The 20,213-nt window shown below is 41.1% G+C and overlaps 1 protein-coding gene across 5 annotated transcripts in view; it reads right to left on the reverse strand.

Annotated features, from left to right (window-relative positions):
• Positions 1-12,606, reverse strand: part of NISCH (nischarin) — a 46,044-nt gene extending 33,438 nt beyond the window's left edge. For all 5 annotated transcript variants that reach the window (XM_027836856.1, XM_027836857.1, XM_027836858.1 and 2 more), the window contains exons 1-3: positions 12,508-12,606; positions 7,528-7,611; positions 6,481-6,663 (exon numbers count right to left, since the gene is read on the reverse strand). In XM_027836856.1, coding sequence (XP_027692657.1) covers positions 6,481-6,663; positions 7,528-7,611; positions 12,508-12,606 — 366 coding nt within the window. The remainder of the gene's footprint in view (positions 1-6,480; positions 6,664-7,527; positions 7,612-12,507) is intronic.
• Positions 12,607-20,213: the final 7,607 nt, after the last annotated feature.

The following is a 20,213-nucleotide window of genomic DNA, read 5'->3' on the forward strand; positions in this document are numbered from 1 at the left end:
AACTCCTCTACATGTACCCTTGATCTCATCCCTCCTTTCTTTTCAGCAGATGACAATCTCAAGCACCCCTTCTCTCTATAATCTTCAATTTCTCCCTATTACCTTCAACCTTGTTCAAGTCTCTTCCATTGTTTAAAAACAAAACCACCACCAAAAAAACCCCTACACTAGACCCTACTATCTGCTCGAACTATTGGTCTCTATTTTGCTTAGCAAAATTTCAAGGAATCTATGCTTGCTGCCCCCCCCCCACCCCCGGCTTCTGACTTATCACTTGACTCAAACTGCTTTCTCCAAAGTTACCAATGACCTCTTAATTGACAAATATTTTCTCAGTTCTCATACTTTTGATACTGTTAATCACCCTCCTCCTGCTGCATACTCTCTCTGTTCTTCAAATTTTCATCTCACCACTCCCCTTTTTATCCATGACTGCTCATTCTCAATATACTGGCTTTTCATTCCTATCATGCTCCCCAAATAGGGGTGTTTTCTTTTCTCTCTACACAACTTCATCAAATCTCATGGTTTTCCCCACTAAATTAGAGATTTATTACTTGAGTATGACATACAATCAGGTGAATACACAGAATAGGAGGAATGAGGGCATTCCAAACATTGTTTCTGCCCTGATATTTTAGAACCAGAAGGCAAAATAGAAATTGAAAGAATCCACCGATCTCCTCCTGAAAGAGATCCTCAAAGGAAAACTCCTAGGAATATTGAAGCCAAATTCCAGAGTTCCCAGGTCAAGGAGAAAATATTACAAGCAGCCAGAAAGAAACAATTCAAGTATTGTGGAAACACAATCAGGATAACACAAGATTTAGCTGCTTCTACATTAAGGGACCGCAGGGCATGGAATATAATATTCCAGAGGGCAAAGGAGATAGGATTACAACCAAGAATCACCTACCCAGCAAAACTGAGTATAATCCTGCAGGGGAAAAAATGGTCATTCAGTGAAACAGAGGACTTTCAAGCATTCCTGATGAAAAGACCAGAAATGAATAGAAAATTTGACTTTCCAATATAAGACTCAAGTGGAACACGAAGAGGTAAACAGGAAAGAGAAATCGTAAGTGACTTATTAAGGTTGAACTGTTTACATTCCTGCATGGAAAGATGATATTTGTAACTCAGGAGACCTTGTCAGTATTAGGGTAGTTGGAGGGAAAAAATTTTAGGTATGTATATATATACAGATAGATGGATAGATAGATAGATAGAGGGCACAGAGTGAGTTGAAGATGAAGGGGTCATATCTGGAGAATAAAATTAAGGGGCGAGAGAGGATTATATTAGGAGAGGGAGAAAGGGAAAGGTAGAATGGGGTAAATTATCTCACAAAAAAAACAGAAAAGAAAAGGGTCTTACAGTGGAGGGGAACCGGGGAAAGGTGAGAGGAAATGAGTGAATCTTTTTCTCATAGGATTTCACTTAAGGAGGGTATAACATACACACTCAATTAGGTATGGAAATCTGTCTTACCCTACAGGAAAATAGGAGGGGAAGGGGACAAGAGAGTAGGGGGATGATAGAGAAGAGGGCAGATTGGGAAAGGGGGTAATCACAAGCAAATGCTTCTGAGGGTCAAAAGAAAGAATAGAATAAATGGGGGAGCAGGATAGGATTAAGGGAAATAGAGTTAGTGTTTCACAGCATGTCTACTATGGAAGTGTTTTGCATAACTGCACATGTATAGCCTATATTGAGTTGCTTGCCTTTTCAATGAGGTTGGGTGGGGAGGGAGGGAGAAAATCTGGAACCCAAAGTTTAAAAAATACATGTTTAAAAAAAATGTTTTCACATGCAACTGGGAAATAAGAAATACAGGAAATGGGGTACAGAAATCCATCATGCCCTACAGAAAAATAGAAGGAGAAGGGGGAGGAGAGATAGCAGGGAAACCAGACTAGGGGAAGGGGTATTCAGAATGCATGCCATCTTGGGGTGGGGGGCGGGGCAAGATGGGGTGCAAATTTGAAACTCAAAATCTTGTGGAAGTAAATGTTGAAAACTAAAAATAAAAAAAAAGAAAAGAAAAGAAAAAAAGAAGACATTCAAATGGAGGAGACATGTAAATAGTAGGGCACATATAAGATACAGACAGAATAGACGGGAGATAATGTGCAAAGGCACGCTCTTTGTGAGCACCAAGGGTTTCATTTGTTGTGCTTAACCCAGGGCCTGGCACCAAGGAGACAATACCTGATGACTGATTTGGGGATCAGTAAAGACAGATGTGAAAAGAAGTAAATTTCATTATCTGCTGCATAGTAAGGAAAGAGTTGTGGTTTGCTTCTGTTATCAGCATTATCAAGATTAATCTGCTCAGGGCCAGTGCAGTCACTTGGCTGCATGACTTTTTCACATTAGGGGTTACCAAACATGCTGGATCAAGTTTTCCTCCTCACAATTGTGTAGTTCTATCAACCAGAAGACAACATTCTAGTTAATTTCTATGCTGGCACTCACTGGCCAGGTTAAGTAAACCTCTCCAAAGAACTGATTCTTAATATAAAATACTTAACAAGTATTAAAAACAAGTTTGAAGTTCTAGTTTAAATAGGCTCCCAAAGAAATCAGACCAAGGAAAATGATCAATATGAACAAAAATATTTATAGCAGTTCTTGCTGTAGTCACAAATAACTGAAAATGATTGAATGCCCATGTATTGGGAGTATGGCTAAACAAATAATGGTATACGAATATAATGGAATACTATTGTACCATAAAAAATGATGAAATGGTAAATTTCAGAGAAACTTGAGAAGAACTGTTACTGTAGAACCAGGAAGACAATCTATATAATAACTTTATAAAGAAACAAATCAGTAAGAATTAGGGAACTTTGATCAATGCAATTACCAAACACTTTTCGAGAGGACTAATTATGAAGCTTACTTAACCTACTTCTTGACAATTAATGGTCTCAAGATATGGATGGAGATATTCATTTACAGATACAGCCAATTTAGGAATTTGTTCTGTTTGATCATGTACATTTATCATGAGAGTTTTCTTTTCCCTTTTTCTCCTGCAACAGAAGAAGCAGAGTGGGATGGGAGGGCAATGAGGATTAGGGTAACCCCCGCAAAAAAAGAGGGTCACTGAGGGATTTTTTGAAGTCATTCTGCAGATTCGTGGCACAGTGGACACAGTCCTGAACTGGGAAGTCAGAAGTCCTATTCAGATCCTGCACCTCAACCACTTACTTGCTGAGTGACCTTGGGCAAGTCCTTGAAAATGTTAACCTCAGTTTCTTGTAAAATTAGGATAATAGCACCTACCTCACAGGGTCACCGTGAGGCTCAAATGAGATCACATGTCAAGTGCTTTGCAAACGTTAAAAGCACTACATGGGGGCAGTTAGGTGGCACAGTGGATAGAGCACCGGCCCTGGAGTCAGGGGGACCTGAGTTCAAATCCCACCTCAGACTCTAGACACTTACTAGCTCTGTGACCCTGGGCAAGTCACTTAACCCCATTGCCTAGCCAGAAACAAAACAAAACAAAACAAAAAAAAGCACTACATGAATGTTCTTAAAAAACATATATATATATATGTTAAAGAACAGAAGGAAGGCCAGAAAGATTACTCAAGGAGGACAATTTTAAAAGTAGCATTATACACTTATATACTTCAAAAGAAAAACAGGCCACACGTAAAGATTTTGGTTTCACAATCTTATTTTTTTGTTCTATTATGTATATACACATGCTTATTCTATTTCAAAGTTCAAAATTTAAAAAAAAAAACAAAAACTTTTTTTTTAAATGTTTGGGGACATATAGTCAGATCTCCCATAGGGTCCCATTCCAATGCCTCACTGTGGCATGGAATGAAACCTGAGATCTCAAAAGTGGTGTCAATGCAGCCTGACCATGGAGTTTCATTCAAAGAGTGAAGTGTTAATAGGAAACCTTTGCATTCATAGAACCATGTTTCACACAGATAGCTTCTAAGGCGTTTTCAATCCATTTTAAGCAGCAGATGGCCCAGATCAAGTTAATAATCACTCTTCTCAGACGGACCTTGCAGTGAGAAAAGCAAGTGAAGGAGAGATCTCAAAAGATCAAGGAGGGTACTAAACATGTTATCCAATACTACAAAGTCACAGGCTTTCCTAAATTTTGTTCCATCCATTATTTTAATATAGCCTTCAATCAATCAACAAGCATTTATTTAGTGCTTACTATTTGTCGGGCACTATATACTAAGTGCTGAAGTTAAAACAAAAAACCAACTATTTTTGTTTATTATATTGCTTTTTAATTATCCTCAATTTAATAACTTAAGTTTGTCCCCTAAAGTACCAGCTCAATTTTTATGTCATACTAACCAAAGAATGTCAAGCACTTTCATAAGGGAATTATAATCCTCACCCTTCTTCAAAGCAGAAGTCTGAAAATTTCACAACAGGAAACTAGTTAACCACAGGCTCTGAGTAATAAGTGTGTTGTACTGCTCCCAAGCTCGCTCACTCTTGCGCGCGCTCTCTCTCTCTCTCTCTCTATATATATATATTTCAACTGCTGACTGCTGTCATCTTTCAAATATTAAAAATTAAAAATATAAAAAACTCAAATGAGTTTTGTCAGCAAAAGAATATTAGCAAATTTCCTACTGTTTCCAAGTACAATAGTCTTTATTTATAACTAAGAGAGTGTACTAAGTTATTTTTAAAATAACTCATAATTCTAAATCACTATTGACTGGGGAAATGCAAATTAAAACAACTCTGAGATACCATCTCACATCTATCAAATTGGCTATTATAGAAAAGGAAAATGACAAATGCTGGAAAGGATGTGGAGAAAGTGGGACACTAATAATACACTGCTGATGGAGTTGTGAACTGGTTCATCCGTTCTGGAGAACAATTTGGAACTATGCCCAACGGGCTATCAAACTCTGCATACCTTTTGACCCAACAATACCACTACTAGGTTTGTATCCCAAAGAGATCAAAGAAAAAGGAAAAGGACCCATTTGTACAAAAACATATATAGCAGCTCTTTCTCTGATGGCAAAGAACTTGAAATTGAGGGGATGCTCATCTATTGGGGAATGGTTAAACAAGGTGTGGTATATGATTGTGATAGAATACTACTGTGCTTTGAGAAATGATAAGCAGGATGGTTTCAGAAAAACCCGAAAATAATTTATATGACCCAATACAAAGTGAAGTGAGCAGAAGCAGGAGAACATTGGACACAGTAACAGTAATATTGCAACAATAATCAACTGTGAATGATTCAGCTATTTTCAGCAATACAAAGATCCAAGACAATTCTGAAGGACTCATGATGAAAAATGTTATCTACCTCCAGAAAAAGAACTGATGGAGTCTGAATGCAGATCCAAGCATACTATTTTTTAACTTGATTTTTCTTGAACTGTTTGTTTTTTTTTCTGGTCTGAGTTTTCTTTCCCAACAGGACTAATATGGAAATGTTTTGCATGACTGCACACATATAATCTATATCAAAATGCTTGCCTTTTCAGGGCGGGGGAGGGAAAGAGAAATAATTTGGAACTCAAAAAATTTTTTAAATGAATATAAAAATTGTTTTTTACCTGTGGTTGGAAAAATATATAAAATTTTAAAACAAAACAAAAAACCTCATAAGCATGAGAGGTATGTGGTGGTTGCTTAAGATTCTGAAACACTTGATTCACTGAAATGACAACTGGCTTTTTTTTCCAAATAGTGAACCATGAGAAGCAATGGCTATTGCTTCTTAACATAAAGCCTATGTAACCCTAGAAGAACTTTAGATTTAAGTAGCTCTGTGAAAACCACTCCATCTGTAAAGAATGTTCTTGTTCTTCCCCCACCATCTCACCAGCTCTGAGTTTGACAATAATCCCTCAATTCTAACTACTAAGCATGAAACAACGACTGAATCATCATGCAGCCAAGACCATCTGGGAGCTCTCTGACCCACAGAGTCTGGCAATCAATACCACAACAATGAATCATTAATATTTTAAATGAGCTATCAGTCCCATTAAAAGGATCACTTAAATTTTTAGGTTAACAAAACCAAGTGAGCTATTTAAAAGAAGGTTCAAAAACACATCTCTGCTCCTTTCAGAAGTCCTCTTGTTGGATATCTGCACTTATTTTCAATTACACAGAATGCTTTGTGGTCGGGGGAAATCCTAAGGGTGGTTTTGATAAATCTGTTTAATTTGAAACAATTAAGATAAACAAACCTCTGCTGCCCATAATCAAAAATCAGACTTAAATTAATGTTGCTCAATCATTCTAATCCAGACAGGTTAAGCCAACATATCTTTCCACAGCATATGAAATTTGGCATATACCTCTTTGCCAACTTGAGTGAAACAAGTAAATAAGAACAGAATTTAAGTGTTAGAAGGGATCTCAAAGATCATCTTTGATCCCACACTGTTCACACATAATGCTTTTCTCTCTCATCCATAAGCCCACAGGAAAGAAACTTACGTATAAGTGAAAATGTAAAAAGTGTGACAACACTTTAGGTGCAGCAACAGGGAACTTTGTAAGAAGAGTTTGCAGGTAGACTTCCAAATCTTTCTGTCTTTTCTCCACCAAACTTTTGGAATTTTTTCCAATTATCTTTTTAGGAGGAAGTAGGTTCTTATCAATCTTCTTTTCAGCAATAAGCTATAAGAAAACACACCCAGATTAACATCAAATAGTTTTGGTTTTCCCAAAAAGGAAGCCAAAAGCTTGAAGCACAGCAATTACCCAATCTTTCAAGGTCTCTCATTCATACTATGGGATAGAATGACTGGACTATGGCTCTAGGAATCAGAGCACCTAAATCTGTTTCTATAAACCCTATCAGTAAAAACACCAGCACATTTCAGGGTGGGAACACCATCGAGAAGCCTTCAGGTACAGTCACAAAAGCAACATCATGAAACCTCCCCCAACCCCCACAAGAACTTCCTCAATTGAGGCACTGGTGTTTCCTTTAAAACATTTAGATGGAAAGTAACCCAGTTGAAGGGATTTTTCTAAAAGAAAACTAGAGCAAGAACCAACAACTCCTACCACTGGGCTGGGCAAAAGTAGATAATAAAGTATAAAGAAGACTGATTAGCTAAGATACATACATCAGAACAAAAAATTCAAATCCCCCAAATGACTTCTGTCCAGCCCATCTTAATGACACAGCTCATACTTGGGAGGGAGTTGGCAGGGGTTAAGTATCTAGTGAAGAACTCAAAATAAGAGTCACTATATACTCTAGATGAACTGCATAAAATTTCAAAGCACTAAAGCATGATGTTTTTAAGTTCTGGGATCAACATTTAGGGAGCCAGCTAATTGTAGCCTTTTTTTTTTTTTTTTTTTTTTAGTAATATTAATGCAAATTGCGTTCTTCAGTTAAAAAAAAAAGAGGGAGAAATAAGTTCTAGACTTTTTAAGATGCTTTTCCCCTCACAAAACAGCACAATGAAAAATCTGCTCAAATAGTGTACAATTCAAGAACACAAAGCTACCACCTTCTAGAGATGCTACCTTTTCATGTAGATCATGGAAGTCACTGTAACGATGTTTGACTGTCCATTGATGGTTGCCAACAGTAACCTGGATAATATAGACCTAAAAAGGAAATCAACAGCAACATGAAGGAGAGATCCCTCTGACAAGTCCAGGTCAGAGCAACAGGTATAACGTTCAATAATCCCTCCTAGAGATGACAATTCCACAGAAAAGACTGACAAGACCAAGCCAGGACTAAGTGACTTATATCCCAGGCACACCTACCTAGATCTCTGGATCATTACATGGCTTCTGCACAGCCTACTTTTCTACCTCTTTCCATTATTGAATTCCAAATTACTTATACACACCACGTATATATGTATACATACATAGACATACACGTGCATGAACACATTTATATGTGTATATACATATAAGTATATTAATGTACACATACAACATATATATAACATGATAAAGACATACATTTTATTAATTCTATTTTTCTAAAATAGACATGAAAATGAGGCCTATTTTACAGGAAAGGGGAGGGAGGTTTGGTCAGGGAAAACTAGGGAGTTGAACAATATTTCATTCTCCATTATGAGAAAGGACCCTGACCAGCCGAACTTTATTCTCAAGACTTCACCATCATGGCCTCAAGGTGACTACTTCCCCATTCCTTTTCAGCTCTTCTTTATGTGTAGTCTTACCCATTAGAGTATAAGCTCCTTGAGTGGAGAGACTGCTTGTTTTTGCTTAATCTGTATCTCTAGCTCTTAGCACAGTGACTAACACATAGTACTTAATAAATAATTGTCAACTTGATTCCACAACTCACAACTGAATATTGTACATATGCCCTGGGTAGTTCCCTAGCCCCTGAAATCAAGTATCACATTTAGAGGCTTTCATGTCAATCAGACCTATATGGAAGCACTCTGACTCAAACCAATTCATCTTATACATAAGGAAGCATAACCTTCCTAAAGCCCAGCTCTGATCATGTCACATCACTATCTAGCCAAAACTTCAATGGCCCTCTTCTACTTGCGCTATAAAGTCCAAGTTCTAAGTCTGGCATTAAAGGCTCTCTATACTCTTCCCTCAACCTATCTTTCTAGTCTTATCACTTATCTCTTTTAAAAAGTAGCAATTGTGCCTTTTAATTTTATACTGGTCATTTGCCTACCATAGAATTTCAAAGCACAATACTGATTTCATTGCATTCTTTAAGACTATCTCCCTGGTACCACTCTGCATCTATCAGATTGGCTAACATGACAGAAAAGGAAAATGACAAATGCTGGAAAGGATGTGGAAAAACTGGAACACTAACGCAGTGTTGGTGGAGTTGTAAACTGGTCCATCCATTCTGGAGAAAAATTTGGAACTATACCTAAAGGGCTATCAAACTCTGCATACCCTTTGACCCAACAATACACCACTACTAGGTCTGTACCCCAAAGACATCAAAGAAAAAGGAAAGGGACCTATTTGCAGAAAAACATTTATAGCAGCTCTTTCTGTGGTGGTAAAGAACTGGAAATTGAGGGAATGGCTAAACAAATTGTGATGGAATACTACTGTGCTATAAAAAAATGACAAGCAGGACAGTTTCAGAAAAACTTGGCAAGACTTATATGAACAGATGCAAAGTGAAGTGAGCAGAACAGGAGAACACTGAACACAGTAATTGCAATTCTGCAACAATGACCAACTGTGAGACTTAACTACTCTGATCAACACAATGATTCAAGACAATTCTGAAGGACTCATGAAGAATGATGGCTGCCACCGTAACTCCAGAGAGGGAACTGATGAACTCTGAGGGCAGACTGAAACTTACTTTTTTCTCACTTCCTTTGCTTTTTTTGCTTTTCTTATTACATTTCATATGGAAATGTTCTGCATGATTTCACATGTATAACTGATATCATATTGCTTGCCTTCTCAATGGGTGGGGAAGAGAAAGAGGAGAGAATTCAGAACTCAAAATTTGGAAAAAAAAAAAGAATGCTAAGAATAAATAAGTTTACTTTAAAAATAACACTTCTTGTCAAAAGGAAGTGGGCCCGGTCAATATTTTATCTCAACTGGAATGTCACATTTCTTCATACTGGCTTTGCTTCTTGAGGCAATTAGGTCCCTTCCAACTTTAAAGGCAGGGAAGTAGCTTGGTGTAGTGGAAAAAATACTAGACTCAAAAGTTAGGTGGGATCTAAACTCAAATTCTGTCTTCCACACTAGCTGTGCGGTCATGGAAAGTCACTCAATCTCTAAGCCTCAAGTCCCTCTCCTATGTGAAAAAGACATAAGACCCGCAGTAGTTTTCGAAGTATTTTTCAAAGGTTGTTTGTTGTCAGGCCCAAATGAGAATTTTGCAAAGTGCTTTGTAAGCCTTAAAGTTCCGTGTAAATATTAGCTATTACGATTATTCAAGTTCAATGTGATACTCTTAGAGATCTAATTCAAACTTACCATTTAGAAGCAGCTAGTGGAACAGGAGAGAGAGAGCTGGGCCTGAAGTCAAGACCTGAGCTCCAATTTTAGCCTTAGACACTGCTAAGCTGTATGACCCTGGCTAAGTCACTTAAATTCTACCTGCCTCAACTTCTTCAACTGGAAAACGGGGATAATAACAGCATCTACTAGTTGGGGTTGTTGGGAAGACCAAATGTGATATCTGTAAAGTATTTAGCACAGTCCCTGGCACATAGTAGGACCTCAATAAATTCCTCCCTGCTTCACAGGGTTGGGAAGATCAGATAAGATAACATAGGTAAAGTGTTTTAAAATCAGACCCATGAAGAAACTGAAACCTAGAGAAGAGGCTGTCACACAGCAAGTGTATTCTTGCATCAGAGCAAATCTGGAAAAATAGTGTTTTTCTTTTAATGGTGGGACTGGAATCAACATAAAATAAAATCTACCTTGTCTCGTGGAGCCAACAGTGTTATGAATGTTAGCTATTATTATTATTACACGTTAAGATCTGTAACTTTTACTGATATAAGGACATTATAGGTAAAGTAATATTTAAATGATTTTCTGCAGACATAAGAGAGTTCATGCCAGAACTCTGTTGGTCAGTGGCAGGTGAAGTAAGGGTGGCAAAGGCATGTAATTACTTAACATATTCTTCCCTGAGAGGATCAAGGTCTAACATTCTGCTTTCAGTAACAGTGTGGCAAGCTTAATACGTAAGCTCAACACAAACGCCAAAGCTCTGGTTTAAGTGTCAGGCCTCTTTAGAAAAGTCCCTACACAGGGATTAAGTCAGGTTGCAACTGATTTAGCAGAATACATGAGGCAGACTATTTTGTATGGTTCAATCCATACCCACTGTAACCATCATGCTCCACATTCTCCGGCAATCAGGCAAGAAGCTTGATCTATACTGATGTCTAACGTCTAAGGTCTCTGCTGCAGAGACTTAACCGAAGTGGTCTATGAACATTACTGGATAAAACCAAGACCTCTTGGGAAGGTTTTCTGAGTAAAACTGAGTCATGATGCCTTCAAAGTGATTTAAGAGAGAGCTATCAAACATGAGAAATTACCCTCCATACACAATCAGGTCAAATTTCTAGCCTGGCTCTGGAGTAAAAAGCCTGAGTTCAAATCCTGTCTCAGTCACATACCCTGTGTAACCACAAGAAGGTTAATAGTCCCTCTTAACCTCTCTGCACCCGTTTCCTCAACTGTAAAAGGAGGTTGGTCTAGATAGACTCTAGGGGCATTCCACGTCCAAAACAATGACCCAATGATTTATCTTACAAACAGAATAGCAAATTAAACATCTCAGAGATTACTTTAGAATGTGAGCTCCTTGAGGAAAGGGGCAGATTTTGCCTTTGTATCCCTCACCCTTTACAGCACGGTACTAAATGCTTGTTGATTGCTGTTTCATGATTCATCGAGGAGCCAGCAAAGAAGCAGATTAGCTCAAATCTTTAAGCTTTAATAACTCTGCCGGCTCTACCAGGTGGCTTTCCTAATCAGTTAAGATTACTTAAATTTAAATTCTTACATCAGTGAAAATGAGCTGCTACCACACCTCAAAAAACCACATCAGAGCCTTTCAGATCTCTTCCTCGGTTTAAAAGAAAACCAGTTTAAAGCAACTAGGGAGGAAGGAGGGGCCAGCAATGAATGCCCCTCGGGATAAAACATTCCCAAAGGTTTTGAACAGGAGGCTAGGGGTTGTAGAGTTTAAAGAATAAGACTTAGAGAAAAATCTGTTTATACCCTAAGCTCCACTTGCTTGTCCCCTCCAACATCCAATGAGTCAGGAAACCAACCCCAAATCATTAGGCCCAGACAAATTTCTAGGCTGTGGAAAACCCCATCTCCGAGGGTTTCCCACTCACAGTTGCTTGGGGGGGGGGGGAACGACACCTTGCTCTATTGCTGAAGAATTTTCCCTTACAGCCTAAATGCCTTTCCTCGGTTGATACCCCACTCTATCCCGCCTAGATCTTATCTGTGCATACTTGCTTTCGTCTCGTTTCTCTGCCCCCACCCTCCTCCCCATTAGACAGTGGGCTCCAGGAAAGCAGGGATCCTCTTCTGTCTTTCTGGCATCCTCCGGGTCTCAGTACCAGGTACACAGCAGGCGCTTAATAAATGCTTGACACCTCGATGCGGGGCGGGGGACCACTCTCTCCCGCACCCTTCCCCCACCCTCTGACTCACCCCCCCAGGCAGAGTCTTTAATCATTTTCCCCACAGCACGACTGAAAAGAACAAGATTAACATCCCCCCTTCTCCCTCCCCAGCCCCCCCCCCCAGACGCGCACGCGTGTTCCAGGGGTTGCTCGCAGTCCAACGGCCCCGGCCTCCTCTCAGGGTCCGTCGGTGTCCCCTGCCCACCCCCGCTGCTAAGGCCCCGCTAGCCATTGGCTCCGAAGACGGGGAGCTGCCCTCTGGCTTTCGTCTTTCTCGACAGCCGCCTGACCTTCAGGCTGACCGGGTGGTCAGCCCTCTGCCCCCTCCTCCGCGGCTCCTCACCGTGTAGTTCTCCACCAGCTCGGAGCCCGGGATCCGCGCCTGCTTGGCTGGCTCGGCCTCCTCCTCCTCGGGCCCGAAGCCCCTGCCGGCCGCCGCCATGGCCCGCGGAGCTCGCCCGCGGAGCGGTCACTGACGCCGCCCTCTCCCAGCAACCCTGCCGCAGCCCCCGGTCCGGCCCCCGCCGCAGCCCCGGAGTACGCGGAGACCGCCGCCGCCACCCTGGGCCTGCAACCCAGCTCCGGCCGCGGCTTCCACCGCCATATTTGTTTGTAGCCGGCTCACGGGGGAGGCCCCGCCCAACTTTATTGACAGCAACTGGACGCGCACACGAAGAGGGGCGGGGCCGTGGGGTAGCCCTTCCCCTCCCCCCGCCCCGCATGCGCACAGTGGCTCTGTCTGGAATTACTGAAAGGTGGATTGTCAGACTCTAAGCAATTAGCAAATTAAAAGGTTTTTCAGTTACCATCTAGACCCCATTTCTCCTTTTCTCATCCTGCCTCCCAGAGAAGCCACCGACTTATTTATTATTGGCTTTAATTCATGCCTTCCAAACCAAAAATTTCAGCGCATTTTTCAGTTGGGGAAACTGAGGCATAATGAGAGGAAGCGACTTAGAATCGCAGTAAGTCTGGCAGGGGCTGTGGAGCCTAAGAGTTTCCCAGGTGCTGGTCTTCCAAAGCGCACTGGGGGAAGTTTTTAAGGGGTAATAAAACTGACCACTAAAGCAACTTTGTAATACCTCTAAACCTAAAAAACCGATTTTGTTTTATCTTCCTTACTCATAATAACTCATTTTTTCTATAGAACTTTCAGGTTTTAAAGGCTTTCCTCCCTATAATAACCCAGTGAGAAAAATAGGGCAAGTAGATTTGTTCCCACTTGACACATGAGGGAACAGAGGCTAAGAGCGGGGTTGTGATATGTCCAAGTAATGAATTGGTTAAGTGTCAGAGCTTGGATTTGAATTCATTTCTCCCAATTCCCAAGTCTGCCATTCTTCTCGCTATAACAGGCCATTGCTTTATTGTATCTTGTTCTTCTCAGCCCAGGTCTTCTTCATTCTCAGCTCCTAGAATCATAGAATCAGAGAGCTATAAGGGGCCTCCATACACAGTATCCCTGGCCAAGTGGTCATCCAGCCTTTGCCCCTCAGATTGTAAGCTCCTTGAAGGGAGTAACTGTCTTCTGCTTCTTTTAGTATCCCCAGTGCCAGTGTTTGGCACATTTTGTTGTTGAGTGGTTTTGATGGGGATGGGATCTGGACTCCCAAAAGGAAAAGCCTTGGACCACGTGGCCACATCTCTGGCATTTTCCTGACGCTATAATACTTTCGCTGTGGCTATGCCCAATCTCCCAGTGCTGTTCTGTTACCTCCCAATTGCCCCTGGCCGCTTCCCACCCTTAATCCTGTCTAGACTCTATTCTCCCTCAGTCACCTGGTCCAGGTCCCTGGCATTCTGTTACCTCGAAGTCACCCCAGCTTACCACTCCCATCCAGATCCTCCTTAGACCTCTAGTCACCCCAAACTACTTGGTCACTCCTAGATCCCTCCCACAGTCTTTCTGTATATAAGGTCCATTTTGTCTCTATTAAGGTGCTCAGATTCTTAAAATCTGACCCACTTGCATTAGTGATACAAATGCTTAGATTCCTTGAGAGTCTGGCCGATGTGTTGGATCTTTAATAAACCTTGTCTTTGACTGAAAGAAGGCTTGGATCAAATTCATTCAAGAAGGACCCATGTATCATGATTTTGGGGTCCCAGCAACCCTAAACCTTAACAGTTTCAGTCATGTCCAACTCTTTGTGACTTCATTTGGGGTTTTCTTGGCAAAGATATTTCCTACATAAGCACTTACTATGTGCCAAGCAGGGCGGCTAGGTGGTGCAGTGGATAGATTGCTGAGCCTGGAGTCAGGGAGACATCTTTGTGAGTTCAAGTCCAGCCTCAGACACTTAGTAGCTGTGTGAAGCTGGACAAATCACTCAACCCTGTTAGCCTTAGTTTCCTCATCAGTAAAATAAACTGTAGAAGGAAATGGCAAACCACTCTGATGGGGTTGGGATCTGGGCCCCAGAAGGGAAAAACCCTGGACTTTCCCACTTGGCCAAATCTCTGGCGTTCGCCTGAGGCTGTAATGCCATCAACTGGCCTTTCATTGTGGCTACACCCAATTTCCCCTCCATTGTTTTACAAAACTCCCTATGGCCCCTGGCCATTTCCCACATTTAATCCTAGCTAGGCTTCATTGTCCAGGTCCCAGGAGTCCTGTTCACCCCAGTTTACTAGCCACTCCCATCCAGATCCTCTTTAGACCCCTCCTCCAGTCACCCCAAACTACTTGGCCACTCCTAGATCCCTCGCACAGTCTTTCTGTATATAAGGGCCATCTTGTCACCATTAAGGTGCTCAGATTCCTAAAATCTAGCCACTGCTTAGATTCTTATAATCTAGCTAATGAGGTCTAGAGGTTAGGGGTCCTGGAATCCCAAAATCACGACACACGGGCAACCCAAGCCTTCTTTCAGCCAAAAACACAGTTTATTGAAGATTTGCCATAATAGCCAGACTCTTAAGGAATCCGAGCATCTGTGGGCCATTGGCTGGATTGTGAAAATCTGCACCATGGCTCGATTTTAGGAATCAGAACAGTGACTAGGTTATAAGAATCCTAGCATCTTAATGGAGACAAGATGGACCTTATATACAGAAAGCCTGTGGGAGGTGTGTGGTACAGCGACTCTGACACAATTAAATTCAGAGACTTCTCAAGGTGGAAGCAAAAAGTTACTCTTTATTACAATCTCGGGAGAAGGGGCATCTACTCCTCCAGTACACTACCAGCAGGAGAGAGGTGAGGCACAAAGGACAAAGCAAGGCTATATATCTTAACGCAAACAAGAAACTCCCACCCCTCGACTATTCCTTACTCCCATTGGCTGAGAGGCGGGCTTACATTCTAGGCGCGAAAATCTTTCCCATTCCCAAAGAACAAGGAAACAGGGTATAACCAATCCAAACATATATGTCCTTATTTAGTATACCTAATGCTGATGTGGCAGTGACAATCAGGAGAGGGTTTAGGGCCGAATTAAACTTATGGCCTGTTGGCTCTCTCAGAGCCTATCTCTAGTTTCGAGACAGTCTTTTCATCACCACCCTGAGAAGTCTTCACAGAGGTTATATCTCATTCAGAGGGATCTAGGAGTGACCAAGTAGTTTGGGGTGACTAGAGGAGGGGATCTGGTTGGGAGGAGAAATGGCCAGGGGCCATAGGGAGGTAAGATAATGGAGGGGAGATTGGGTGTAGCCACAATGAAAGGCTAGTTGATGGGATTATAGCCTCATGTGAAAGCCAGAGATTTGCCCATGTGGGAAAGTCCAGGGTTTTTCCTTTCTGGGGCCCAGATCCCAACCCCATCCTAGCCACTGCTCAGATTCTTAAAATCTAGCCAATAGCTTACTGATGTTCAGACTCCTTAAGAGTCTGCCCAATATGATGGTATAAAAAATATATATATATATAAATATATATAATGATAAACCTTGTCTTTGAGTGAAAGAAGGCTTGGGTTGAATTCTTTTGGACAGGACCCGTTTTGTGATTTTGGCGTCCCAGTACCCCTGAACCTCTAAACCACATCAGCTCCAGTATTCTTGCCAAGAAAACCCCAAATGGGGCAACAGGGTTAGACACAACTAAAAAACGCCTGAACTTCTTGACTCCAGGTCCAGCACTCTACCCGTTATGGCACACTGCCTGTGGTTAATCAAGAGACAGTGCGATACTGTGGAAAGAGTATTGACTCGAAAGTCAGAAGGCACTGGGATCAAATGTTGCCTCTGATGTTTGTGCTACCCCTGTGACCTTGGGCAAATTGCTTAACCTCCCTATGTGTCAGTTTCCTCTCCTGTAAAATGGTGGAGTTGGATTAGATTAGATGGCGTTGGAAGCCCCTTCCAGCTCTGGGTATGATCCTGGGATCCTATGATGTGACCGATCCTAAAGCCAGTAAGTGGCAGATGTAAGACTTGTACCCAGGTCTCCTGATTCCAGGAGCAAGGCATGCTCGCCACTCATTATGTCCCACCTCAAATTTTTACATACTACACAGGACCTGGGCCAGTCATTTAAGGTCTCAAAGCTTCAGTTTCCTCCTTTGTAAAGTGGGGGTGATGACAGTGCCCCTGTGTGTGTGTGTGTGTGTGTGTGTGTGTGTGTGTGTACATTTATCAAACTTTAAAACACTATAGAAATATCAGTTATTATTATTATAACATGTTCATTCCTCCACTTTCAGGCCTTTTAGGGGCAGATAATATAGGTTCCAGCATTGCCTCTTTGAAATGCAAACTTGGTGTGATCTCAGCCTTCTTTCTGGAAGGTGTCTGAATCCTGCTAAAGACACCCTCATGCCTGAATTCAGGGTTTAAGGTGGGGGTCTGAACCTTAAATGCTGTCTCCTCAGAGCTGAGTCAGAATTAACTCCAATTGATTCCCTCTGATATTACCTCTTGTTTACACCATATACACACACATCTTGAATGTATAACTCTTTGCCTCGGGCCTCCCCTATTCCTATGGGCGCCCCTTGAGAACAAAGAATGAATTTTTGTCTTACTTTGTGTTCTCAATGCTTAGCCTGCCACATAATAAGCACTTAATAAATACTTGTTGACTGACTGACTGACGTAAATAGAGAAAATTCAGATAACTAGTATTCTAAAATTCAGATGACAATCCTAAAAAGTAATTGTAGTTAATAGTTCAAAACTCATAGCATGACTGTCAAAAAAAGACAAAGTGAAAGTTTAGACTTCTTAACCTGGCATTTAAGGCCCTTCCAGCCCCCACTGGTCCCACCAGATCTCCTTAGCCTTATCTCCTGTTACCTGCTCCCTTACACTGTACTCCTCACTGACTTCTTTGTCTCTCTAACTGGGATCCATATGGAATGTCTTTTGAACTAGTCAATTCTTACTCATCCTTCAAAACCCAGCTCAAGTACTTCCTTCTCCATGAAGGCTTCTTCCCTGAAGGCTGGTAGTGATCTCTCCTTTAAATCCTTAGACAAGTATGTCTGTACTTCTATTATTCATAATGATCTTTCCTTTAAATCCTTAGACAAGTATGTCTGTACTTCTATTACTCAACTATCACACCTGCCTCATATTATAGTTATCCCTTGACAAATCTAGCCACCCCACTAGAGACTGGGCCTGTTCCTTCTCTTTTTTCTTCACACCTGTAAGCTCCTTGAGAGAAAGTCCTAAGCCTGTGAAAGAAAGAAAGAAAACAAGAAAGAAAAAGAAAGAAAGGAAGGAAGGGAGGAAGGAAGAAAAGGAAGAAAGAAAAAAATTATTGATGCCCTTTGTATTTCTGTCACAGTTACTTTCCCATATTTTTTCCCTTATGACAAAAGGAAGATGATTAAGCAAAAAATCATGTACAGAAATTGTATCCCACAGTATGTGCACTATTCTGTCCTGGTAGTCCCACATCTTCCCAACGTGATAGAACAAGTATGTTTTAATACCTTACTCAGGGTCTCAATTGGTTTTTCAGTTATTCAGAGTTTGCTTCAGATTGTTAAATTTTCAGTGTTGTGCATTGACACCTCAGATATAGGCAAACACCATAAATCAGGACTTAATTTATTGTTTTGTTGATTATCTAGACTTTAAAATGAGTTAATAATATCGATTAGGGGCAGAGCCAAGATGGCAGATTAGAGGCAGCCATCTAGCTGAACTCTCTCAGCATTCCCCTCCAAACAACTTTAGTGCCTTAAATTAAGTTTTGGAGCAGCAGAGCCAACCAAAGGTCAGGGTGAGCATTTTTTCTGGCCTAAGAAAACCTAAGAGGTCGGCAGGAGAGCTCTGGGTGACTCCTGGGTGGAAGCCTGTCCCAAACACAGGCACAAGGGGGCAGCACCAGCAGTAGCTTCAGGTCAACCCAGAGATGGCAAGGGGGTTGAAGGGGGTCAGAGAGAGATTCTAAGAGACCTGTTGCCGGCACTAGGCACAGTTGGCACTGATTGGCAACTTTATTACCTGTTTACAATTCTGGGTCACAGTTCTAGGGCAGAGAGGCGCATTGGTGGTTTTTCAAAAGGGAGCCCTTGTTGCAGTTCTAAGACAGGAACATAGGCTTGCAGCTGCAGGGGAACTGATCACATTTCCAAGGCAGAGAAGAGCACTAGGGCTTACAGAGGAGCAGGGGCCCTTCCTAGGTAAAGACCAGAGCTCAGAGCAGGAGAACAGTGACCACACCTCTTCCTGGATCACACCATCTTGGAAGCCCCAAAAACTTGCAGATCCCTTGAAATAACTCTGAAAACAGCACAAAAAAGCCTGAAGCTTGGCATAGGGTCTCCCCACCACAATGTGAACAGAGCCCAATTTTAACAAAGTTCAAAGCCAAGAAATAGGCTGGGAAAATGAGCAAACAGAAAAAAAGAACTTGACCATGAAAAGCTACTATGGTGGCAGAGAAAGCCAAGACACAAACTCAGAAGAAGATGATAACACAAACACTTCTACAAGGAAGCCTCAAAGAAAAATGCTAATTGGACACAAGCCCAGCAAAAATTCCTGGAAGAGTTAAAGAAAGAGAGAAGATTGGAAGAGGAAAAAATGGGAAAAGAAATGAGTGGGATGCAAGAAAATTATGAAAAGAGAATGGCTTGGTAAAGGAGACACAAAAATTCATTGAAGAAAAGAACTCCTTAAAGAGCAGAATTGGCCAAATGGAAAAAGAGATACAAGAGGTCACTGAAAAGAGTAATTCCTTAAAAATTAGAATTGGGCCCCTTTGACACAGCAATACCACTTCTAGGTCTGTATCCCAAAGAGATCCTAGAAACAGGAAAAGGACCCACATGTACAAAAGTATTTATAGCAGTTCTTTTTGTGGTGGCAAAGAATTGGAAATTGAGGGGATGCCCATCAATTGGGGAATAGCTGATAAGTTGTGGTATATGAATGTAATGGAATACTATTGTGCTATGAGAAATGATGAGACTTCAGAAAAACCTGGAAAGACCTATGTGAACTGGATGCTGAGTGAAGTGAGAAGAACCAGGAGAATATTGTATACAGTAACAACCACACTGTTCAATGACTAACTTTGATAGACTTAGCCCTTCTCAGCAATGCAAGGATCTAAGACAACTCCAAAAGACTCACAATGGAAAAAGCTATCCACATCCAGAGAAAGAACTATGGAATCTAAATGCAGAAGAAAGCATACTATTTGCTCTACTTTTCTTTTGTTGTTTTGTTTTGATTCTTCTTTCTCATGCTTCCTCCCATTGGTTCTAATTCTTCTTTACATCATGACTAATGTGCAAATATGCTTAATATGAATATATACGTAGAGCCTATATCAGATTGCATGCCATCTTGGGGAGGGGGGAGGGGAGGGAAGGGGAGAAAATTTAAAACTCAAAATCTTACGGAAGTGAATGTTGAAAGCTAAAAATTAATAAATAAATTGTTTTAAAAAAAATTAGAATTGGGCAAGTGGACTCTCATGACTCCATGAGACATCAAGAAAAAATAAAACAAGGTCAAAAGAATAAAAAAATATAGAAGAAAATGTGAAATACCTCATTGGAAAAAACAACTGACCTGGAAAATAGATTGAGGAGAGATTGTTTAAGAATTATTAGACTACCAAAACAGCCATGATAAAAAAAAAAA

The sequence above is a fragment of the Vombatus ursinus genome, unplaced genomic scaffold, assembly GCF_900497805.2.
Source record: "Vombatus ursinus unplaced genomic scaffold, bare-nosed wombat genome assembly UNPS02014820.1, whole genome shotgun sequence".
In the NCBI taxonomy this organism is placed as follows: domain Eukaryota; kingdom Metazoa; phylum Chordata; class Mammalia; order Diprotodontia; family Vombatidae; genus Vombatus; species Vombatus ursinus.